Source organism: Ipomoea nil, unplaced genomic scaffold (assembly GCF_001879475.1).
Source record: "Ipomoea nil cultivar Tokyo-kokei standard unplaced genomic scaffold, Asagao_1.1 scaffold0418, whole genome shotgun sequence".
Lineage (NCBI taxonomy): Eukaryota > Viridiplantae > Streptophyta > Magnoliopsida > Solanales > Convolvulaceae > Ipomoea > Ipomoea nil.
Genome location: NW_017616846.1, coordinates 1,374,287 through 1,397,637, shown reverse-complemented (window position 1 = coordinate 1,397,637; position 23,351 = coordinate 1,374,287). Strand labels below are relative to the sequence as shown.

The 23,351-nt window shown below is 31.8% G+C and overlaps 5 protein-coding genes across 8 annotated transcripts; 3 read left to right on the top strand and 2 right to left on the bottom strand.

Annotated features, from left to right (window-relative positions):
- The first annotated feature begins 119 nt into the window (after nt 1-119).
- Nucleotides 120-3,179, top strand: LOC109172461 (protein TIFY 7-like). Of its 2 annotated transcripts, XM_019321621.1 has the most exons (7): nt 120-429; nt 555-729; nt 793-828; nt 1,741-1,840; nt 2,214-2,361; nt 2,491-2,548; nt 2,955-3,179. In XM_019321621.1, exons 1-7 carry the CDS (start codon nt 342-344, stop codon nt 3,013-3,015), a joined length of 666 nt encoding a protein of 221 aa, XP_019177166.1. In that variant the 5' UTR covers nt 120-341; the 3' UTR covers nt 3,016-3,179. The 2 variants fall into 2 exon arrangements, with proteins under 2 accessions (XP_019177166.1, XP_019177165.1); XM_019321620.1 differs by having other exon boundaries at nt 122-429; nt 555-828.
- Nucleotides 3,180-3,408: 229 nt separating this feature from the next.
- On the bottom strand, nt 3,409-5,318 carry LOC109172460 (GDSL esterase/lipase At5g37690-like). Of its 2 annotated transcripts, XM_019321619.1 has the most exons (6): nt 5,063-5,318; nt 4,836-4,963; nt 4,507-4,746; nt 4,162-4,411; nt 3,620-3,885; nt 3,409-3,587 (listed from the first exon to the last, which is right to left on the bottom strand). In XM_019321619.1, exons 1-5 carry the CDS (start codon nt 5,310-5,312, stop codon nt 3,626-3,628), a joined length of 1,128 nt encoding a protein of 375 aa, XP_019177164.1. In that variant the 5' UTR covers nt 5,313-5,318; the 3' UTR covers nt 3,409-3,587; nt 3,620-3,625. The 2 variants fall into 2 exon arrangements, with proteins under 2 accessions (XP_019177164.1, XP_019177163.1); XM_019321618.1 differs by having other exon boundaries at nt 3,409-3,885.
- Nucleotides 5,319-8,010: 2,692 nt separating this feature from the next.
- LOC109172444 lies at nt 8,011-12,491 on the top strand. Its single transcript, XM_019321597.1, has 2 exons — nt 8,011-8,672; nt 12,463-12,491. The coding sequence occupies exon 1, from the start codon at nt 8,144-8,146 to the stop codon at nt 8,648-8,650; it is 507 nt and encodes a 168-aa protein (XP_019177142.1). The 5' UTR covers nt 8,011-8,143; the 3' UTR covers nt 8,651-8,672; nt 12,463-12,491.
- Nucleotides 9,934-10,998, bottom strand: LOC109172445 (protein RSI-1-like). The gene is made up of 3 exons (XM_019321598.1): nt 10,686-10,998; nt 10,545-10,569; nt 9,934-10,415 (listed from the first exon to the last, which is right to left on the bottom strand). The coding sequence occupies exons 1-3, from the start codon at nt 10,770-10,772 to the stop codon at nt 10,234-10,236; spliced, it is 294 nt and encodes a 97-aa protein (XP_019177143.1). The 5' UTR covers nt 10,773-10,998; the 3' UTR covers nt 9,934-10,233.
- A 4,678-nt stretch (nt 12,492-17,169) lies between the features above and the next one.
- Nucleotides 17,170-21,754, top strand: LOC109172510 (rhamnogalacturonate lyase B-like). 2 transcript variants are annotated; one of them, XM_019321665.1, is made up of 14 exons: nt 17,170-17,278; nt 17,792-17,967; nt 18,053-18,166; nt 18,386-18,505; nt 18,623-18,758; nt 19,043-19,219; nt 19,381-19,539; nt 19,627-19,733; nt 19,866-19,956; nt 20,320-20,464; nt 20,578-20,737; nt 20,830-20,940; nt 21,083-21,209; nt 21,309-21,754. In XM_019321665.1, the coding sequence occupies exons 1-14, from the start codon at nt 17,177-17,179 to the stop codon at nt 21,558-21,560; spliced, it is 1,977 nt and encodes a 658-aa protein (XP_019177210.1). In that variant the 5' UTR covers nt 17,170-17,176; the 3' UTR covers nt 21,561-21,754. The 2 variants fall into 2 exon arrangements, with proteins under 2 accessions (XP_019177210.1, XP_019177208.1); XM_019321663.1 differs by having other exon boundaries at nt 20,824-20,940.
- Nucleotides 21,755-23,351: the final 1,597 nt, after the last annotated feature.

Below are 23,351 nucleotides of genomic sequence, written 5' to 3'. Positions count from 1 at the left end.
GAGAGAATAATATAATTTGTACATTATAATTTTACAGAATACACAATATTATAACTGATGTTATTAATGTTCTACAAACTATATTTTTTTTTTGAAATTGAATCACGTGTAACGAAACGTGTCTTTGCACGAGGGTTATTTTAATTTTAAATTTTCTCTTTCTAATAATAATTGTCGGCGCATTATCTTGTCTACTGGTGTTTTCAGAAATGTGGATATTCAATAATTCTGCGTTGATGGATGAGCTCTGATCTTCAGTTCGCTCACTCTTCTTTCTCATCTTCCTTCAATACCTCTAATCTTCTGAAACAAATTAAATATACGTCCATCCATCGATCCAGATGGAGAAGAAACAGCGTTCTAAAAAGTGCAAGAAATTGCAGATTGACCTCAACAAGGAATTTCACCCCAAAATTCCTATTCCTGCAGGTATATATATATATATATATATATATATATATATATATATATATATATATATCATACCTTCTTCTTCTTCTTCTTCTTCTTTGTGAAAAGATTTCTGAATAAATTTTGACTGTTTCTTTGCACAGTTTCCGCTAAGCAGAAATGGCAGCCATTTGGACCATTTCCATGTGTGCTTCCTCCTCCTTTATCACCACCGTCGACATACTCAGTTCCGGCGAAGAATCTCGTGTTTGGGGACTTACAGCCGTTCAGAGGAGCGTCTCCGACCACCGCTTCAGACGGAACTCCGGCGACCAATGACGTTAATTGCTTCCCGCGTGGCTTTGGTGCGGCGATTCCACTAAATTATGGAGACGATTCTGCCCTGGAAACACTTCCCCTTCTTCCAACTTCTTCATGGTACGTATTAATTATTAATAATAATCTGACTTCTTCTGTACTTTATATGTCTGGTTTCATGTTCAAAAAAAAAAAAAAGTCTGGTTTCATAATTTATTATTCACATTTTTATAATATTTAATTTTATATTAATAAAAAATTTATATATGAAAAAGTTTCATTAATTTTTTTTTTTAAATATTAGATAGAATAATGTATGGTGTACTAAGTATTGTATCACATGCTGATAGACTGATAGTTACCCTACAGGAAAAAAAAAAACATAATTGTAGACATTTCTTAGCTTAAAAGTTTTATTTAATTCTTTAAATTTGTTTTAAATACATTTAGTATTAAAGAAAATATTCGAAAAGAAAAAAGAGAAGTCAATTTGAGTAGTAAATATAACATATAAAATAAAAAAGAGGAAGTTGTGCACATTATTATTTTTAATCTAAAAACTTTAATTAACTCTCTTACATTGTTTTTGTTGACAATATATAATATATAAACATAAATGTGCACTCCAATTGTCATCTTTAGCCTTGTAGTTGAAATAAAACACATGTTTATTATGGTTCACGTGTTGTTCGGAGCCCATCAAAAAGTAATCGACCCATAAACGTGAAGTGTGTGGTGGTCAACTAAGTTTAAGCATTCATGTTTTACTAATGATAAATATAGTATTAAAAATAAAATGATAATGCATGTTAAATCAATTTATTTGCATGTGATGAATGAATATATGTAATTGTGAAACACAACCAATATAATATTGGTATTTTCCTAGATATAATTAATTAGATATTGAAATACCCCATAGAATGCATGCTATCCCAATGGAATTGAAGAATCTGAGGATATATGTAATATAATTTGATTAAAATATATTTATTTATCTATTTATTAATTCATATATATATGTACATATAGGAAGAGGTGTGAGATCCCAAGTCATCAGCTTGCCCCTTCAACAATGACCATTTTTTATTCCGGTAGTGTTTCTGCTTTTCACGACATATCGCCAGAAAAGGTCCAAAATCCTTTCTCTCACCTCTTAGATTCACCAATTAGTTGTTAAATTAATGAAGTATGAGCATAATTATTGTCACAAATTTATCCTTTATTTATTGTTTATGATGATATTATGAGTAATCAATTATGACTATGGCATGGGATGATGTCATTCCATGACTAAACCAAGTTATAGTTAGGAGTATTTCATATTTAATTTGGATCCGTTTTCTATTTTTCAGAAAGTAAACCCACCTTAAACTTTGACATACATACGTAACAATTTTATTTTTTTAAACCACGTAACAAAATTTGATTACAACAATAAAAATTTTACAAATTTTTTTGTTGGGTCTGAAACTATGATATAAATAATGTTGAAAAATATATAGGTAGAGCTAGTTCTGGGCATGGCTGGAAGTGAAGAAATTGAAGAAAAGAGATGGAATGAAAATCCAAGTTTTGTTTATGCCACAGATGAAACCACCACAGCGCCATCCTCGTCTTCAGGGAGTTTTTATCAAAACTTTGCTCCAGGAGGTACATACATAACTATACATATATTACTTCTAATTTTATTGTTTTTTTTTTTTTTCATTCCAAAAATAATATTTAAAAATTATGAAATTTTAACAAAGACATCAATATATATATATAATATATATGCAGCAATAGCTATGGCTCGCAAAGCAACTTTGGCAAGATTTCTGGAGAAGCGCAAGCATAGGTATATTATTATTATTACTATTACTATTACTATTAGTTCATCATCTCATCCTCTCTAAAATATAATACAATAAATATCCATATATTTTGCTATAGTAATGTTTATATTAGTATCATTATGGTATTTTATAATTATTATAAATTATAATCTAAATGTACATGAGTAGTACATCTCTGAATAATTATAATTGTAAATTTGTAATCTATATATTATTCATGACATGGCGCACTATCTTAGCATGAGACATGACATGTTGGGTGAATATTTATAAAGGGTTTGGTTGATATTAAATGTGGTAGTTATATGTACACACGTCAAATGTTTTCTCCGATCTTATTCTTACTTCTCCTTTCATTTTTATAAATATAAAAAAATAATTATTTTGACAAAACTAAATATAATGTAGATTGATCCACAACAAGGCCTACCTTCAAGATGGAAAAGTACTACCTGATCTCTCTTTGTGATATGGAAATTTAATTTGATTGAATTGGTTGGTGAAGAGCAAGAAGAAACAAGTTCCACATCAGGCTTGATTTGAAAAGCTAGCGGAAAATCGAAAGGAGAGCTATTGTACCAATATATATTATTTTATAATTTATTCATTTTATATATATATATATATATATATATATATATATATATATTCATACGCCTAGTAATTCAAATAATTTTGTTTAGTTAAGAGAAAATGTCATTTTTAGTCTCTCAGACTATAATACATGTATCAATTTTAGTCATTGACTATTAAAATTTTCAAATTAGATGCATCACTATTCAATTTGTATCACATTTAATTCTTGATTATTAACATTTTCAAATTAAATGCATGACTATTTAATTTGTATTACATTTGGTCCTGAAAATGATTTTAATCAGCACAATTATATGATGTTTCATTCAAATTCTCAGTTCCCACATCATCCGATCATCGTATGTATCGAAAAGAAAAACAGGTAAATCCATCTAAGTTTCTTTCCTTTAACAAATGCAAAAATCACACCCCCCTTGTTTCTTTGAGTTATACTCATCACACCTTCAGTTTACATTATATTCTTGAACACTTTCCACCACCGGTCATGTAACCTTAAGCAGTCGACGGCGGCCAGCAGAAGGCGCCGGCGCCGGAGCTGCGGCAGGGGAAGGAGCATTGGCGTCACTAGTGTGAAGGGAGGCAAATATCTTGGCCGCCAGCACGGCGTTTGCAGCATCTGAAGGATGAAACGCATCCCAGAACACATATTCTGTTCGATTCTTGCACAGCCTTGAGTTGGGCAGACATAGCCCTCCCACGCTCGTGTCCACATTGCAGCACGACGTATTCGATATCTTAAAACCTTCAAACAACAACAACAATAATAATAAATTCAAAGATGGGACCAAACATCCAGCCAAGTTGGTCGGACTATTGACTTGGTAATCACAAAGTTACAAGTCCAAACTACAATGGAAGTGGCCAATTGGCCTTCTTATATAAGCTTTGTCAGTTATGGACAACCAGCCTTCTTAATCTGAGCTGGTCAGCTATAGACAACAAGTGTATTTCCATTGTGACTAAAAAAAATCAAAATTTGTGTTGCATAATCCTAACGATATATATATATATGGTTTACCATAGGTGGAGGGGTTCTCGATTAGATCCAAGACGTCTTTATAAGTGTCTGCAAACGTCATTTGTGCATGTGGGAGACGCTTATTTAGATCGCCCAAAAGATGTTGGACTCTGGAGTTAAAGTTCTGAACCCATAGATTTACTTGCTTCAAACACTCTCTGTTCCTTGATTTCACCCTTTGGGATGGAATGCATCCCAGCGGCCCCAGACCATGGAATATTACTTTTCTCGCTCCCAGTTCATGAAGCCTCTGTTACAACAAAATCAACAAACTTTAATTTGGTTGGACTGCACTATATATGAAGAAATATATATAATATAATGTCTCATGATGAACATATATACAGTGAGCTGTTGGCCTAAGGTTGTCATCAAAAGCTCCACGAATTCGTCGTGAGTGTATTGCTGGCCGTCTGCTAGAAACGGCTGCAAGAAGTTGTTAACGTAGTCATTGCTGCCAAGTCCGATGAAGTAAAGTGCTTCATTGCAATGCTTTTCTGCAGACTCATTTCCCAGTCTGGCCTTGATCACTTCCTTAGTTTTCTCGAAGTACTTTATCTGATCGTCGAATGTCAGTCTCTGAATCTGTTATATATATATATATAGCATAAGAAGCATAATCTACAAAAAAGTTGAAGTAAATAAAGCAAAACAGAGACAGATAGATTAATTACAAAATAAAGTCCAGTATCATTGAGTATTCCAGCTCCACCAGATGCATAGTTCACTCCCTTCAAGTGTGCCTCGTCGTTCGGCCCCAATGACAAGTATGGCGGGGGCGATGGAATCCCAAGCTTTTCAGCTATTAAAAAGAAAAGCACATTAATTAGTACTGCAGATCAGATGGGGAAGAAAGAAAGAAAGAAAGAAAGAAATTAGAATATAATTTAACTTTCATTACATATTATATCACCAATAGTCCTTCCATTGGTGAATCTCCCAGTAGCAACTCCTCCCTTATAGTCAATTCCATAGAAAGGGAAGTTCGATTTGGCGAGAGATTGCAGAAAGTTGTTGTTTCCCACTTCTGTGAGCGAGTCCCCGAACACATACGTCACAGCTGATGATGCTGCAGCAGCAGAAGACGGCAATATTAGCAGTACTGAAACAACACTTAAAACTGCTACAACTACTGGTCTTAAAAGTGCCATTTTTTTTGTTTTCTGGATTGTTATGTTAAAGCCTTAAAGGTGCAGATTTTATAGATAAATCTATCAACAGAAGCTAGCAGAGCTAGCTTGTAATGGTGATCTTCTTGCATCCGTTTCATAGTCATGCCCTTTTCTCCAAGTTTTAACATAGTAGGTGAGTGAGGATTTGAAGAATTGTTGAGATTTTGTGAGGTATCAGGGCATGCAATGAATGTAATGTTTTCTGGCAGTTGTGACTTTCAATGGGTCTTTCTTTCAGTTGGCCAACTTCCCTTCATCAGTAACTCTCTTAATTACTCCAAGCTTTAATTCATAGTACGTACTATGTTTCACTGACTACGTAGTACTACAAACAAAGAGAGAACGATGTTTTGTAATGTGAATATAAAAGGAATATTTGATGACTTATTAACCTATGAATATGTGGGATATGGCAATTATATTAGATTATTAGATTAAACATCCTAAACAAGATTACATATTGTTTTCCAATAATTTGTACAAACAAGTGGAAAAGAAAGCACATTATGCCAAGCTAAGTCAACTTAATTAGCACACTATAAATTAAAAGTTTCAAAGATTATAATGGCGTGTTGGTTCATGGGTTTACACACCAGGAATTGATAATATAATCAAAATCATAATTAGTGTTTGGTTGACAACTTTTTAAAGCACAACTATATAATTTAATTATCCCTTCAATTAAAAATCTTATCCCTTACTTAAAAAGGCTATCATTCCACCTCATTGGTAATATGAGTTTTAAGTTTGGATTAGTGTTTTTAGATTTTTATTTTAATTTATTTTTGTTCATATTGGTGCTTTGAATTTTATTATATTAGGATCAATTGCCTTTAATTTTTTATTTTTTTATTTTTAAAATTTTTATTCTCATTATAGGGTCATACATGACCAAACATGCAAAATACTTTCACCAAAACCTATTACAATTATCAAATATTTAAGAGTCAGATTCTCTCTTCTAGAGCTACTACATACCATCCAAAGCTACCCTTTCTCCCATTTTTTTTTTTATTTCATCTTCTTTATCAAAATAAGTTTCTATTATGGGCTTCTAAGAGAGCGTGTATATGTATATGTGGCAGCACAACCAATATACTAGAACTCCTTAGTTCAATTTTATGTAAAAATTTTGTATTCTTTTTATTTATTAAAACTCATTTTGTTAGGAATTATTCTTTATTATATTTTGATTATGTTAACTGTACTCGCGTAAGTTAAGAAATTTAACTTCTCTAATTGTATATAATCTATCATTGTTAATTAGACTTCTTGTGAAGTCCAAAATAGGACTTAACTCTTTTATTAATCATTATTTTAATGCAAATTTTGCCCGGAAGATTATGGTTCAACACATCAAAGTGTATGGTAGAATCTATTATCGAAAGATGTTATTTTGCAAATCACTTAGAAGGATTTTAGTAGATTTTGATTGTTAGTCCGACAAATCCAAGCTTTGCTATAAGCTATCAATAGCAGACCACTATCATTCATGAATTAAGGTCGTCTAATAAACATTATTCTATTATCTGATAACACTTAGCTTAGAACATACATGAACTAGCTTATTCATAGTACAATAGATCTTCTGAAGAGGACAATAGATTCAAGAGCTTTCAATAGTAGTACCATTGACATATGTTAGTACAAGGAATATATGTCTGTCCTTTATGAAAAATGGCTATTGAACACATCTCTTAAGAGCATCCACACCAATGAAGAATGTCAAGATATTTCAGATTGAATTCTCTCATGTTGAAGAGCAAAGTTGATGTAGGAGTGAAAGATTTGGAAAAGAATTGGTCTGCAACATACAAAATAATGTCATAAAAGTTATAAAAAAAAAAAAAAAAAGGGAAAAAGGAAACGTTGTGCGCGTTTAGCGCACAACACGGGCCCGGTTGTGCGTCAGGCGCACTGTTCGGCGCGCCTGACATACACCTTTTTTTAATTTAAAAAATTCAGTTTTGATTTTTTTTTTTCTCCTACCTCCCACCTTCTCTTTCCCAATCACTCTTACATTCTCTCCACATTCTTCCCAACTGATAATGATGGTCTAAGGGACTCTAACACCCAAATATGTTCATATAAAACACATACCTATTTTTGGAACATATATAATTATTCCTTTCACCTAAAAGACATTTTAAAAAGTCCAAAAGTCAATTACCTGTAGCATAAAAATTAAAAGCAAAAATAGCAACTTTTGAACACCTACCATCTCAGTGATCGACAACAGGCAAATTGCGATGGAATAAGTTGATTAACCTAAAATTATTGAGTTATACTCATGAGCAAAAGTCATTAATTAAATGTTCTCCAAATCTTCAAGAATCATAGTCTTCCAAAGACAATCACCAATCCTTCTATTTTAAGGTTGGAGATCTTCTCTCAAGGCAAATTGGTGGCTTGGACAACTCTTAACGTTGAAGATCAAACAATGATGAAGAATGCATAGCTTAGTAACAAAAAATGCCTAGATTTACCGCTTCATAAGTTTAGAACTGGTTTATGAGATTCAGGATATAATTAATCTAGTTATAAAACAAAAAATGAATATTACATGCCTCACTTTGATTGGTTGGGTGAGCCTACAGTCTGATGCGAAATGGACACATCACTATTTGCCCATTTTGTTTTGATTCTGATATATTTACATCGCCCATTGACCCATTCCTTATCACAAACCGCTCTTTTGCGTGGTCGATTCAAACTCGACGCTAGCGGCATCGAAAATTACAACACAAAAAGGGTATGGAATCAAATTAAGTTGGAGATCGAAACTGGAATTCTTACAGGAATTGAAACGAATGAACAAGATTATTATGATGGAGGACTGTGAATTAATGACCGGAAAATCTCCCCATCGAAACACCGACGGCGGCGTCAATGTCACGGCTGCTGATGAACTAGAATCTGATCAAGGGCAGACGGCCGGCAAGGGTAGCAGTGGTTCTGAAGCTGGAAAAGAAGAAGATGATGATAGGGTGATTAAAGAGCTGAAGAAAATACAGAGACAAAACTTTGTGACCCACTGCCTGGTATCAGCTATGATAGTGCTCACTCTAACATGGCAGCTATCAGAGGTGTCCCTCATCCTCAAACTAAAAGATGGATTGAACAATCCATTCAGATCGTTGGGCGGTTTTATCGCCGGGATGTTCAAACGCCCGGATAAACCCATTCTCATCAATAATGTTACGGAAGACGAAAATCCGGCCACCGGAAAACAGGAGCAGGGTGTGGATGCCATTAAGATCCCCGATCTCCCTCATCTGGACCTGCCATCTCTAGGCTTCATTACTGAAGAAAAATAGCAGCAACAATCATAATTGTAAGACCATCTTCAACTCTATCTGTGAACTGTGTTTTCTACCAAATATATCATTTTGGAAATGGGGTCAATTGGGTTTAGGCTTTTTTTTTTTTTTTTTTTAGTACTATTGACTTTATTACAAGTGCTCTGTTTGGCCGAGCTTATTTAAGCTATAAGCTTTGTTTGATAATGTCGAGCTTATTTAGGAGCTTATAGTTTATTTTAAACTACTAATAAGCTATAAACTTAGAGTTTATTTTGAAACGCTTGTTTGGTAATGTCGCTTATTTTGGTAATGTCGCTTATTTTGAAACGCTTGTTTGGTAATGTTCTCGAAATAAGCTTTGCTCCTAGCTTAAAATAAGAGCTTATTTTGAAACGCTTGTTTGGTAATGTTCTCGAAATAAGCTTTGCTCCTAGCTTAAAATAAGAGCTTATTTTGAAACGCTACATTATGTAACATAATTTACCCTTCTCAATTAAAACCCTAATTTACCCTTCTCAATTAAAACCCTTTTTTTCTTTATCTTCGCAACTTTCACTGCAATTATTATTATTATTATTATTATTATTATTATTATTTGCAACAATATTGCTACTTCATTATAAGATGCTAGATCAGGATTATGCTAATAGTTTTATTTCAAAATGTTAATTTTTTTAAAGATAAAATGTTATTTAACATTAAACAAACTAATTTAAATTTTATGAAGATGTCCTTTTTAGTTTTTTTTTTACATTTATCAGCTTATCAAAAAGCTAATTTTATCAACAGCTCAGCTTTTCAACTTTCAGCTCTTAGCTTATATTTTCAGCTAGGTTTGTCAAACAGAGCCTTAATTAGATTAGAAATTGTAGGAAGAATATAATGGCGTGTAGAGTTAATGATTCCGGAAAGACATTAAATAAATAACACCTTGAAGAATTTGATTTCTAAAATTCTTTGAAATCTTGAAATAAGAAAAGACATCTAATGAATAACAGCTTCTTGAAGAATTTAATTTATAACAAACTGCTATTAGAAAAGTCCCTGACACTTCGACTGTTGCAGCAGTGGCAAGATGACAGACCAAATGGTCAAGAAGAATACATTGAAACAATCTAATGTTAGATTTTGTCTTCAAAATTATGCCATTGATTGCACAATTCTTAACTTTTCGTCATGTGGATTATAGCAATAAATATATCACTTCATGTACTATACACCGTACCGTTAGCAATTACGACAATCCAATTAAGATTATGAAGCAACTTCATATTTTTGTTTTTATTAGAAAAACAAACAAATAAAACTATTTATGCATATAACTTTTGCCTTTCTCCCTTAACTTCATGGAAAAGCAAATTCGAAATCATGGAAAGTCGAGTGCAATGTGGCAACAACGAACTCCTCCCAAGCATACAAAACATGACACAATAGAACAAAACTACTAAATCAAGCATACATGGATCGGATACAGTGAAACAAACGATCCGATCCGATCCAGAGGAAGCCTAGACATATAGTAATAGGTATAGTAGTATAAGCAGCGGCTGGGTATATTAGCTAGGATAGGGTTGAATAGATTATAGATGATGATTGAATTAAGGGCATTTTGGACGGCCTTCCTGAGTCTTCCAGTTGTTGTAGCAAGGACAGGTCTGCTTGTTGCCGTAAGTCCCCGGAGGAACGCAGAGGCAGGTGGCGCAGCATTTCTGGCAGAAGAACATGCACGGCTTCTTATGCGACGTCGCCGAGCAACGGTAAGTGCATCTCGGCTTACAATCTGTTCATCCATCACCACAAAAACTCAAATCATTATATTCAGACGCTTTCGATCATCGATCAGATACAATAATAATGAATCTACACACTGTAATTATCTGTAGAAATTAAAGACAGATCGAATTTGTACCTTTTGGCCGAAGCCTGTTGTAACCCTGTTCAGAAAATCAATGTACGTAATTTACGTTAATATCAATACTCAACTCAGTTAATTAATGTCAAACCAATAAATAAAATAATAAAAGGTGATCTGATCTGATCTGATAATTACTTGAGCGAAACTGGAGAAAGTAATCAAGACTAAGAAGAGTGAGAGGAGAAGAAAGGAAGTGGTTGAGTGGACTCGTGCTGCCGCCATTTCCGTTCTCTAGAAGCTGGATATGGATATATTTGACTGTGAATTGAAGCTTTAATTAAGTATACTAAGAGCAGAGTGAGAAAGGGGCCGGGGTATATATAAGAGTTTGTTGCCGGGGATATGAAAGGGGGAGCAAAAGAGGAAAAAAGTGCGGATTTCGGGGCGTGAAAACGGGAGGGAACGGCGGGAAAAGTCCTTAATTGCCATCACGATAGATGGATGCGTTAAAAGCGGCGTGTCTGTTGTGGTGCTAATTTAATTTGTTGCCCCACCCCATGCATGTTACTTCTTCATTTTTTTCGCTTTTCTTAAAAAAAGTATACCCATTTCTGTAATATTACTTACACATTTTCATCTTACTCTTTTTTTATTTATTTATTTATTTTTTTGGTACGCCAAAGGAAAGAATCCAAAGGGCACACCAAACACTACATTGATTTTATTTTAATTTAAATCTAAGTGTAACAAAGCCTGATCAACAGTTTCTGAAACAGTTTGTTCGGAGAAGACTCCAACAAAGTTGTCTTGTAATGCCAGACCCAATTGTCATAGGAGAACCTGAAAATCTAGAATAATATTAACACAGAGTTGTACATAAATACAAGTATAGAAATAGAGTTCTAATACAATACAATAATAGAGTCCTAACAATTTTAATGGCTTGTACGTTTTGGGTATTTATGTTATTGGATCTGATCTGAACAATCTATATTTCTTTAGTTTTAATGCATGATTCGGTATGCTTGCTTGGTATTCCATGTGATCTGATGTTGAACGTAACACTTGAACACATCAATTATGGTTAGCTATTAATGGTGGGAGGAGGGCGTGTTGGTTGGATCTGGTTGGTTATATCTTATATATATGAATTATGAAGCTTATGAGAATATATTGAATGATATATAATTCAATTGCGCAAAATACATTTAAAAAAAAAAAAAAGAAGAAGAAGAAGAAGCTCACGATCAAATATAAAATGACATCAATTATAGGAAAAAGGGTCAAAGAAGTTCCTAAATTTTGCACAAACAAGTTCCTAAATTTTACACGAAGTCAATTAGCCCCTTGAACTTTTAAAAGTTGTAATTAAATTCATGAACATGCTATTTTTATGTATTGAAGTTCTAAAACCGGTTAATGACTTATAATAATAGGTCACTATAGTTTCGACATGACTGGATGACTACCCAGGCTCGAGCTCGGCTCGTTTACACCCCTACATCCCATAGTAAGGGTGCTTTACATTTACTTAACTTTTATATATTTTCTAATTTATATAAAATAATAATAATTCAAATATGATTTTCTTTTCTAAAATAAAAAAAAAAAAATAAAAAATCTCACAGTACACATCCAATGATTAGGGGCAGACTCTTAAATGACTACGAGTTAACGTCCATTAAAGTTTCAACTCGCGGCTCCGACGCACCACCAACTAGATTTTTACTTTTTTATTTTTTTTTTGGGTTTAATTTTTTCCTTTTAAATTTATTGACTTAAAGTATTATTACAGAGTATAGCTGTATAAGAGCAACAACACTTATGTGTAAATCCTTCTCATATATATTTGTTTAAGTGATAAATCGTGTTAATATGAAAATGAAAATACTTATACCTGAAAATTGAAAATTGTAATATTAATTATGAATAAAGTATTTATTACTTATAAGTGAAAGTGTAATACTTTTACATTTTGATTTAAAAGTATTACATTTTTTAAAAGTATTATATTATTCCTAACAAATACTTTATTGAGATTAGTATTACATTTTCCGTATAAATAATACGGAGTACATTTTCATATTAACCTAATCCATCTTACATATAAGATGGTCTCACAGGAAGTCACTCTTAATATTGTTGTTTGAGATTTTTTTATGAGTTTTTGATGATGCGAAATAAGAAAGACAAGAGTAATGACAAAATATTGATTTCAAACAAGAATTAAAAAAATAAAAACAAAAACTTGTGACCGTTCACTTTTCTTTAAGGCTATAAAGTTGAGTTGTTTAATAACTTTACAGGGATAGTGTTATTCAACTATTTATTATACGAAATAATGATTTTAGTATTTAATTGGTAATTTAAACATTATTAATTATTCATTCTTTCGTAAAACAATATTTTGGTTCCTCACCAATATAAATTGTTAAAATTCGTCACTTTCACATTGTACGTGTGGAACTTGTTGATCAATATAATGACACAATTATAATCTGTAATTTAAAATCATTAATATTTTCGTTAACATATAAAAAGAACCAAAATTTTCAAACTTGTCACTGGTGTTATATACTAAAACTACTAGCTTGTGAACATTGAATAGTAAGAAATGTTTTTTTTTTTCTTTTTCTAATAATTGTTTAAAAAAAAGAAAAAAAAACTTTTCCCAAAGGAGAGCACGTGAACATGGCCCACGGCCCACGGCGATCACTTTAACTTTTATCCAATTTATTTAATGCCCAACCGACAGCATTTTTTCATAATATTTTTATAACCGTCTCACGTTAAATATATATAAGAATTCTTCCCAAAAAAAGTTGGCTCATGGTAACGCAGTGTTAATTGTGCACAAAGAGCTTTTTTTTACTTTGAGAAGTTACTTAAGACACTAATTTTTGTGAGACTCGATCTTTAATAAGTCTTCATAAACTTTATCTATATGACCAATTGAGTTACTCATACGTGCTAAATATATATAAGAAGTTAATATAATATGAATACAATATTAAATGAAGTATTTTTTAAAAAATAATATTCATGAATTTTATAAAGTAGTATTTGTTCTATACTTTATCAAATATTTTCAGCTCAAAAATCTAAACCTCCACAAACAGGATTCAAACATATGACTATTGATTTGAAATGGTAATCGAGACGGCATCATATTACATGGTAATTGGCTTATGAAGTGTTAATTCAAGGATAACACTTGTGTGAGACCGTCTCAAGGTCTCAATTCGTGAGAGAGGGTTAGATCTTAGATTAATGGGTCACATCTTTAACCTCAATAATCAAATATCTGACTCACATTACGAATTGAGACCCATGAAATAGTCTCACACTAGTTTTTGCTTTAATTCTATAATTTGTTAAATAAAATTAACATAATATTGTTGGGGCGCTAAAATGATAGTAATGAACATTGGGCCAACAGGCCCATCAGAAGGAATTGTTTGTCTGACTTTAAGGCAAAAATTTGGCCAAGAGGCCCATCAGAAGGTCAAATTGTCTGACTTAATCAAACATTCAAAGGTCTCGAATTTGAACTTTAAAAATATAATTACTTTAAAATTTATAAAAGACTATTTTGTATTTTTTAAGATTTTTATTCGATATAAACATGATTAATTTTGGTATGTGATTGTTGGTCATTTAGTTGAAGAAGCATGTGGTGAAAATTTTGGTCAGGAAGAAGATATGACTCCAATGAACAAAAGAACAAGACACTATTAACGATAATTAATGGTGCATTAAAGGGGATCTGGCCAAAAATAAGAAGAGAGAGCATTTGAAAGCAATTTGCTTAGAAATTGGGAAGAGTCAAGAGACAATCCACCAAATTTATCGTAAGAGTAAGAATTTGAAATTCCATAACAGTAAGTTTGATTTGCAAAATAGGCCTAGAATGAAATAAGCATAACATTTCTAATAATAGACATATTTATTTGTTTGGTAAGAACTTTTATTACTGTTTCTTTTTTCCGTATTAAGATATTTTAAGTTCTCATAAATAATTCATGTATTTTATTTTCTATTTTACCTCCTTTAACCTAAAATTTTTGCACGCTATTCCTCCGCCATTTGCATTTGATTCAGATTGAAATTCTTGTTCAAACTTCAGGTGTTTTTCTATTTTTTTTTAGAAATTATTTATATGTATATGATTTTATTTATATGTAAAATTGGTGGCGCTATTGTATGTATTGTTGTAATATATATTCTGTTGTAATTTGTATTTGAATATATCTGTGTTTTTCATATATCATATGATTTATTCTTGTTGTCTTGAGTATTGTAATTTTTAAATTTGAGTATGTGGTACTGTAGTTGGATATGTGCGCTTCTGTGAGTTTATTATTGACAATGATAATGTCTATTTTGAAAATTTGTATTCTAAGAAAGAACAAGTGAAATCTTATATTATTAATATTTTATGGTCTCAAGAATATATGTTACGGACGGTGTATTCTAGTGATGAAAAATGCATATCTCAATTTTGGTAAAAAAAATTGGCCTATAGGTCAATTTTGACTTATTTGACCACTATTAATTGTTTGATTTAGTTAAAATATCAATATAAATGTTTGGTTAATTAGCTTTTTGTAAATCCAAAAGGCTAAAATTCAAAAAGCTACTTCAAACAACTTTTTCAATTAACTTTTTGAGAAAAGAAATTATACCAAACAGGTATAAGCTAATAGCTAATTTACCAAACACTTTTATACAATCAGCTAATATTATCAACTATTTATATCTCTTATTAACACAATCATCTAACAGCTAACAGCTATTAGCTAATAGCCATTTTACCAAACAAGGCCTTAATCTTTTTACATATTATTGCTCATCATGTAAAAAAATAGGATCATTCAAAATAATTTTCAAAAGTCAGGAGAAACTATTAGTCGATACTTTAATATTGTATTAAATGTTGTTTTGAAACTTCGAGATCATTAATTGTATAGTGTTTGGTTAAAGGTAAGAAAGTATCATTTTTTTATTGAAAGTTAATAAATTGCATTTTTTCTTTTGGTCCATTTTTTTTTGAAAATGAACATATTATTTGTTATATAATAAAAACAAATTTAAAAATAATAATAATAGTAGTTATATATATCTATCAGCATATATGGAAAATGTATTAATTAAAGGACGTGTTTGGTAATAGAATAATTTTTTTGGTAATAGTTTTTAACGTGCATGAGGTGCGTCCCCGCCCATATATGGAAATGATATTAATTATAGGACGTGTTTTGGTGTTTGAATAATTATCTTTTTTCAAAAGGTAACTGAAAATGAGAGAAAACAAAATAAAGAAAGTAACAAAGCAGGGCTTTTGGTCTTTTAATTTCATTAACGCATATGTTAAACTTAACGTTTACTCTTTAAAATTTATAGTTAACCAAAGCTGATAATGAAAATTTTTCATCATCTTATTTCTCTTTCACCCTTAAAATTATATAAAAAATTTCGACTTATTAGTTACTATGAACTCATACGTACCATTGATCCGTATTTCACCATTTTTTTTTATTTTTTTTTATAACGAGGTGGTCAAGCGGCATATCTATGACTCTCTTAAATGGAAAGTTTCAAGTTTGAACTCCAATGATAGTATTGACTTTTTGTGCTTTGGTAGGTTAAGAAAGTATATATGGATAGATACTATATTATAATAATGTAGAGTCGTAAGTTGTACTCAAAAAATAAACAAACTAGATACTTTTATGAAATTTTTTATCCTATTTCTTCTACCACATTTTACAGTCATGTTTAGTATTTATTGACAAACGTAACAAATCTTTTATTATTCTTTTTTTATTTTATTAGTGTTTTTAAAATAATTTTAATTTTAATTTTTTTTAGATCTAAAAGTACTTTTAAAATATTTTGTAAATATATGATTTTATATATTAATAATAAACTTTTTTTTAAAAGTAAACTGCTGCATATATTAATCAATCAAAGCTGAAACAAACATAGGAGGCTCATTCTCCCATGCCATAGAGTCTGCCAGTGAGTAGGCTGCTAAAGCTAACGAATATGCTAAAACGTTAGACGTACGAGGAATGTAAATAACAGAGCAAGAAATAAAAGAACTAAGCAAATCGCAACGTGCTTAATATAATATTATGAAAAATAATAAACTTAATATTATGAAAAATGAAATTATAAACAATTTTAGTGAAACCTAATTAATACCATACAAAATGGGCGGAGAGAATATTTAGTATTAATACCATATAAAATGGGAAGTAGGGAATGTTTAGTAAGAATTAGTCATTGATCACAAACCTACAAGCTTTCCTTCTTCTCTACTTACCGTATACTTAATTTCCATCTGTTCACGACCACATTTGACGAATCAAATCTGCAAATACCATAAAACTCGCAAACATAAACATAAACATAATTCCCAGGATAAACATAAACATCAACATAATTCCCAGGATATATATTTTTTTCATCTGATTTTCTCCGGCAAACACACATCTATCTATCGAATTGAAGGAACAAGCCATCCATGGCAGGTATGCATCATATACTTTCAATATCATAGTTTTTTTTTTTTTTTTTTTTTTTGATTTCCCTTCATTATTATTACCATTTGCCCTTATCTTGCTGCAGACCGTACAAGTTGTAGATGGCAATGGAACACGCTTGTCGGATGGTATTTGCGAATGTTAATAATTTTTTTTGCTCAGTTTTTCCTGTTGCCGGCAGCCCGTTTTGGGATGTCAAGGGAAGCCTCTCCAGTCCTATTGGATATACAGCAAGGCTATGTAAATCTAATCTTTTTTTTTTTTAATCTATTTATTTATTGAATTCTACTTTTATGTTGTTAATATAATTCCCGATTTAACTTTTTACCAACCCCACCATTCCCAATGATCATGATACATTATTTTTATGATACAGTATTTCATAAAATAGTATGAAAACAGTTTGGGGGTTCATTATTTATATGCGTAATGTTCACTAGGGTCATTTTTGCTGTGTTCATTATTTGTTGAATGTCGTATTTCACTTTTTGTATGCATAAGATTCACTATTTGTATGCATGTATGCATAAAGTTCACTATTTATTTGATGAATTTTGATGTATGGTTCAGAGTAAAATTTGGCCATCCACCAAACCACGTTATCCAAATGGACTTTAATTTGTAGCTGAAGGATATTATTATTAGTGCATTATTAAAATTTGGAGAGGTGTATCATCATGTGATCCCAAACCAAACCTAATACTACTAACTATGTTGAATTTTATGATGTTTGCTTTCCTACCCCCTTTACAGGCAGTGATGAGTAATGGCATCCTTAAAGTCAATATGACAGTCCCAGGAGGTTTTGTCATAGGGATATCGTACCAAGCGCTTCATAATTTACTCAGCACAGACAACCCACATAACAATAGAGGATATTGGAGTGTTACGTGGAACCATCTAACGAATAAAACACAGATAATGGACAAGTAAATTAAAACATTCGATCAATTATATTACTTTTGACCTTTGTTTACTAGGACAGAAAAGAAAATGTTAATTTATTCTTTCCAGGTTAGAGGGTACAAGCTTCAAAGTCATAGCACAAAGTGAAGATCAAGTAGAGGTTTCGTTTACGAGAACGTGGAATGGTTCTGCAACTCATCCGCCGTTACATGTTGATCGCAGGTATGACCTAACAGTGTTTTTTTTTTTTTTTTTTTTTTTTTTTTTTAAAGTGACGAAAGAAAAAAGTGTACACATGATAAATCATATTTTGTGACTCTGAAAAAGAACGAAAGTAAATCAGCATAAGTCGGTTAATATTTGATTACGTTGTTTTCCATTTTATATTCGATTTGTAACATGTTAAATATTGTTAAAATTTAATAATTTATGATGTAACAGACTTATAATGTTGCGGGGGTTGTCGGGTTTCTATACGTACTCTATATATGAGCGATTAGAAGGATGGCCTGGCATGCATGTAGGAGAGAACAGGCTTGCGTTCAAACTTCGACAAGATATGTAAGACTTTGACAAATATCTTGACTAGTACAGTTAATTTTTTTTTTTTTTTTTTTATGAAGTTTATTATGAGTTGACCTCGGTCTAATCTTAAAAAAATTGACATATATATATTAGGTTTGATTACATGGCTATCTCAAATGGGAGACAGAGGATGATGCCAACAGAAGAGGATCGTAAAACTGGGCAGCAACTTGAGTACCCAGAAGCTGTTCTCTTGACAAATCCAATTGATCCATCTATCAAAGGAGAGGTTGATTACCCAGATCAGAAGCTGCATGTTTTCTTGATTGTTTCTGGATAATATATCATTGTGATTATTATAAGACAGACCACGAGGTGTCCCGGACGGCGTAGGCCATAACTGTACCAGACACCTTTAAGCACGTATCGTACTCAGGCTAATTTTCATTTACACTGAGTCGGCCCAATTAAGGGGCGAAGTGCTGTCCAGATTTTTTTTTTTTTTTTTTTTTTTTTACGTATGAGAATGTATATATATATGTTGTTGAATATTGTATGCATGCATATATGCAGGTTGATGACAAGTACTTCTATTCAAAAGATAGTAAAGACATTAAGGTTCATGGGTGGGTTTCTACTAAAAATGATCCCCCACTGGGATTTTGGATGATCTGTCCAAGCATGGAGTTTCGTATTGGTGGTCCTTTCAAGCAAGATTTAACGTCTCATGTCGGCCCCACTTTACTCTCTGTGAGTACGTAGAGAAAAAGAAGAATTATATTGAAGCTATATATATATATATATATATATATATATATATATATATATATATATATATATATATATATATATTTCCTTAATTAGCTTGAATTCATGAATTGTATGAATGCCATTTCTTGACGAAATTGCAGAAGTTTAGCGGTAGGCATTATGCTGGGAGGGGCTTAGATATTACGTTTCAAAATGGAGAGCCATGGAAAAAGGTTTTTGGTCCTGAATTTGTGTATCTCAACTCAGATTCTTCTGCTGAGAATGATCCTTCTCTACTCTGGAATGATGCATGGAAAAGGGTACTTGTTAGATTTCACTACTCTCATCTTTCGATCTGTGTTTCTTAAAGAAATTAATTATAAGTATTGATCTATCTAACCATACAGATGAATCAAGAAGTTGAAAACTGGCCATATGATTTTCCACTTTCCAAGGACTACATGAAATCTCAGCAAAGAGGAACCGTCAGAGGTCGATTACTTGTTCATGATTGGTAACTTTAATTTCTCTAACTACTATACCTTAATTGCTTACATATTCTTCACTAAACCTCTTAAACTAAATTGAAAGACGTGTTCTGTCTCGATCTTAAAGTGTTAGTTGAAGCTGTCTAGTGTCTCTTCAGGTTTTCCGATGAACAACCAGTTCCAGCATCAAATGCCTATGTGGGATTGGCGCTGCCGGGTGAACCTGGATCGTGGCAAAAAGAAAACAAGGTGTTTAATTTTTATTTTATTTTATTTTTCTTCTTTTTGAGTGACAAGAGAAACACACAATCACTATTTGAGGGTGTTTTTGTGCTGAGTAAAATCCTGTCTTTTGATCCTAGTGGGCAACAAAGGACCACAATTAGGTAAATCATAAATCATAATAGGTTACCCATAGCTGATTGGCTCGATCAAAACCAATTAAGAAGACCAATAGACCAGTCTTGTTGGGAGTCAAACTTGTAACCTTATGGTCATCAAGTCAATAGTCTCAGGTGTTGAATTTACAGATCAAACAATTCAATGTTACTATAAGTATCTAGTAAAAGTATAAGTAACATGTTTTGAAGATTTCTTTCATTTTAATTATAGGGATATCAATTCTGGACAGAAGCAGATAAAGATGGGAACTTCATCATCAAAGGTGTAATAGTGGGGACTTATGCTCTACATGCAACAGTTCCAGGGAGGATTGGGAACTACAAATATGATAGCTTTGATGTCAACATTAAACCAGGTCCTGGCCTATATATATATGTTCTTCACCCCGCCACCAACGTAAAGGTTTTCAAATTTCCCAGAAATTAAACAATTTAATTTGTTAATTAACATTAATAATAAATTTTTCAGGTTCTGATATTGAACTGGGAGATTTAGTGTATAAACCTCCAAGAAATGGAGCCACACTTTGGGATATAGGTGTTGCAGAGCGTACAGCTGCTGAATTTTACATCCCAAACCCCGATCCCAAGTACAAAGTCCACAAATTCAAAGATCAACCGAAAAATAAGTAAGAGCTTATAACTTATTTCAAGCTAAACATTTTTTTATGGGATTCAATATCTGTCTTACCATTATTGATCCAATTGCTTGAAGGTTCAGAGAATATGGCCTTTGGAAGCGCTACGCAGATTTGTATCCTGATCGAGATCTTGTCTTCATTGTTGGAAAAAGTGACTACTCTAAAGATTGGTTTTTTGCTCATGTCACCAGGTATATATATATATATTAATTGACAACTAACAAATTAAAAAGGCACGTGCCAGACTTAAATCACTAGTTCAGTAGACCGGTAGACCTAATTCGCATCATATTAGAAATGGGCTCAAATTGGTTGGCTTTAAACTTGATGCAGAGAACTTGAAAATGGAACGTTTGGGGACACCACAAGGCAAATTGTATTTGAGCTTCAAAGTGTAAATAAAACCTCATATTACACACTCCAATTGGCACTGGCAGCAGCCCATCAAGCAGACATACAAGTACTTAATTACAGTCTCCATCTACATTTCTGACATTATATTATATCGACACCAAATAAACCGACACTAAAGTTATACATATTTTTCTTGGTTTTCAAGTTACGTTTCAACGACAAAGATGCAGAACTTCCCCATTTCTCGACGGGGATTATAGGCACAGACAACGCCGTAGCAAGACATGGGATTCATGGGCTGTATTGGCTCTTCAGTTTCAGGGTAAGGGGATCATGGCTTGTCCCAGGAAACAACACAATATTTATGACTAATGGAGGAGCTTTCACTCGTTGGAGAGGTCTCTTATATGACTATATAAGGTTCGAAGGTCCTGACCAGTTTAAGGTTTCTATGTAATATGTAACAATTATACCACCGGGCATGATGTTGCATACAACAACCTAAATCAGCAACATCGTACCATTTTGGCAGCTAGGACTGATGGGGACTTCAACCACCACTCACATTAAACAATATTATATGTTCCGCATATACAATGGTGATAAATCTGTAGCAAGAAATTTATTACATGTTCATAATAATTTTGTACTATAAATTTTACCATTTGTAAAAAAATATTGATTTAATTCAAAAAGTAGTTGGATATTTTTACGTACGTACACCAAATTCCGTAATAATTCTTTAACTTATTCCCTGGAGTACACTCTTTAATTTTCTTCCCTTTGGCTTTTCTTTTTCTTATTTCTTATCCAGCTTTCTCAATGAAAACAAAGTCACTTTTTTATATTCCATTGTTTCTTGATATAACGAGTACTAATATTGCATATATTCTTATACAATTTCAATAATTTCTCGCTAAATATTAAAAATATTTTTTTTTAAAAAAAACCCTTAAAATATTGCCCACAAAAGTAAAATACTCATTAATTGTGCCTAATTATGGTGAAACTTGTAATTTAGAGGATATTTGTTTTCAACTACTTAGATTAAAAGATCATTGTATGCCTTACTATATTGTCATCATTGATATGTATGTTGTTGTTACTTTTTTGGAATCAACTTTTATACTTTTGATCTACTCCTTTATTCCATGGTGGCCTCAGCTTCTAATGTGTTTATGTTAAAAAAATAAGTTTTGATTTGATGAACTTTCAAGACACTTCTTTCAAATTCTTTCTTATACTCCAATTTAAGAAACCTCGTAGCATTTTTTTTTAATTGTGCTATAATGTATTTTGTGTTAATCTCATATGTTGTTCGAGTAACTATTCTACACTAACAAATAACACACATAAGCTGTAATTTCTATTATTGCACGCAGCAATGCAGCATTCCCGTAAATTTTAATATTGAATAATCCATCAATTAATATATATGCTTTGAGTAGGTCTTGTATGTAACGGTCTCACATTCTCTCGTATAATACTTTTTTAATAAAATATAATATTTTTTTATGAAAATATAAAATATTATATGTACCACGTAAAACGATCATATACAACTTATTCCAATGTTTATACTTAAATTTACATTGTACATATACATGTAATTGACAAGTATACCAAACATGTGGGTCAAATTGTCTATTGAGCGAAGCTAATTTTATAACACGATTCACTCAAACAATTTTATAAATTTTTTTTTTTAATTTTAGCCAATCATTTTAATTTTTGTAACTTTAATTAGAATGAAAAAAAAAAAAACATGTCGGACTTCGTAACTAATACGTTACGTGGTACTAATTTAAGTAATATTTGACTTAAGACAGTTTACAATATGGTCTATGTGGTTCTCGATCGGCGTAATTGGTGGTACAGCTCACGGCTCGTGGTCGACAACTGTCCCAAGTAGTTGTTGCAGTGGGATCGAGAGTATAACAAAACAAGTTTTTTTATTCTTTTATTTTTCTTTTAATTAAGATCAAATATGCCCCTCTATCGAAGGGTTGTTCACTTAATACCATAGATCAAAATAGTTCTACTTGAATACTTTGTCCTTGTTGTCAATAAATATATATGGACATTATTAAATGTATTATACTATAATAATATATTTTCATCTTTTGTAGTCTTATAATTAAACTAGAACTCTATACATGATGTTAATGTATATATTAGAATAAACGATGAGTAATAAAAGATGGATGATTCTCCTTATATTTCTGTCTTCACTCCCTTGATCCTTGTG

What these genes read in the sequence shown, in the direction of transcription:
- LOC109172461 (XM_019321620.1), top strand. Translation starts at nt 342, where the DNA reads ATGGAGAAGAAACAGCGTTCTAAAAAGTGCAAGAAATTGCAGATTGAC. An exon ending in ACGACATATCGCCAGAAAAG is followed by an intron (nt 1,841 to 2,213) that starts GTCCAAAATCCT and finishes AAAAATATATAG; the next exon opens with GTAGAGCTAGTTCTGGGCAT. An exon ending in TCAAAACTTTGCTCCAGGAG is followed by an intron (nt 2,362 to 2,490) that starts GTACATACATAA and finishes ATATATATGCAG; the next exon opens with CAATAGCTATGGCTCGCAAA.
- LOC109172460 (XM_019321618.1), bottom strand. Translation starts at nt 5,312, where the DNA reads ATGGCACTTTTAAGACCAGTAGTTGTAGCAGTTTTAAGTGTTGTTTCA. An exon ending in GACTATTGGTGATATAATAT is followed by an intron (nt 4,964 to 5,062) that starts GTAATGAAAGTT and finishes TCTTTTTAATAG; the next exon opens with CTGAAAAGCTTGGGATTCCA. An exon ending in CGAGAACCCCTCCACCTATG is followed by an intron (nt 3,886 to 4,161) that starts GTAAACCATATA and finishes TGTTGTTTGAAG; the next exon opens with GTTTTAAGATATCGAATACG.
- LOC109172444 (XM_019321597.1), top strand. Translation starts at nt 8,144, where the DNA reads ATGAACAAGATTATTATGATGGAGGACTGTGAATTAATGACCGGAAAA.
- LOC109172445 (XM_019321598.1), bottom strand. Translation starts at nt 10,772, where the DNA reads ATGGCGGCAGCACGAGTCCACTCAACCACTTCCTTTCTTCTCCTCTCA. An exon ending in CTTTCTCCAGTTTCGCTCAA is followed by an intron (nt 10,570 to 10,685) that starts GTAATTATCAGA and finishes TTTTCTGAACAG; the next exon opens with GGTTACAACAGGCTTCGGCC. An exon ending in CAACAGGCTTCGGCCAAAAG is followed by an intron (nt 10,416 to 10,544) that starts GTACAAATTCGA and finishes ATGGATGAACAG; the next exon opens with ATTGTAAGCCGAGATGCACT.
- LOC109172510 (XM_019321663.1), top strand. Translation starts at nt 17,177, where the DNA reads ATGTTAATAATTTTTTTTGCTCAGTTTTTCCTGTTGCCGGCAGCCCGT. An exon ending in AAAACACAGATAATGGACAA is followed by an intron (nt 17,968 to 18,052) that starts GTAAATTAAAAC and finishes TATTCTTTCCAG; the next exon opens with GTTAGAGGGTACAAGCTTCA. An exon ending in TCGGCCCCACTTTACTCTCT is followed by an intron (nt 19,220 to 19,380) that starts GTGAGTACGTAG and finishes ACGAAATTGCAG; the next exon opens with AAGTTTAGCGGTAGGCATTA.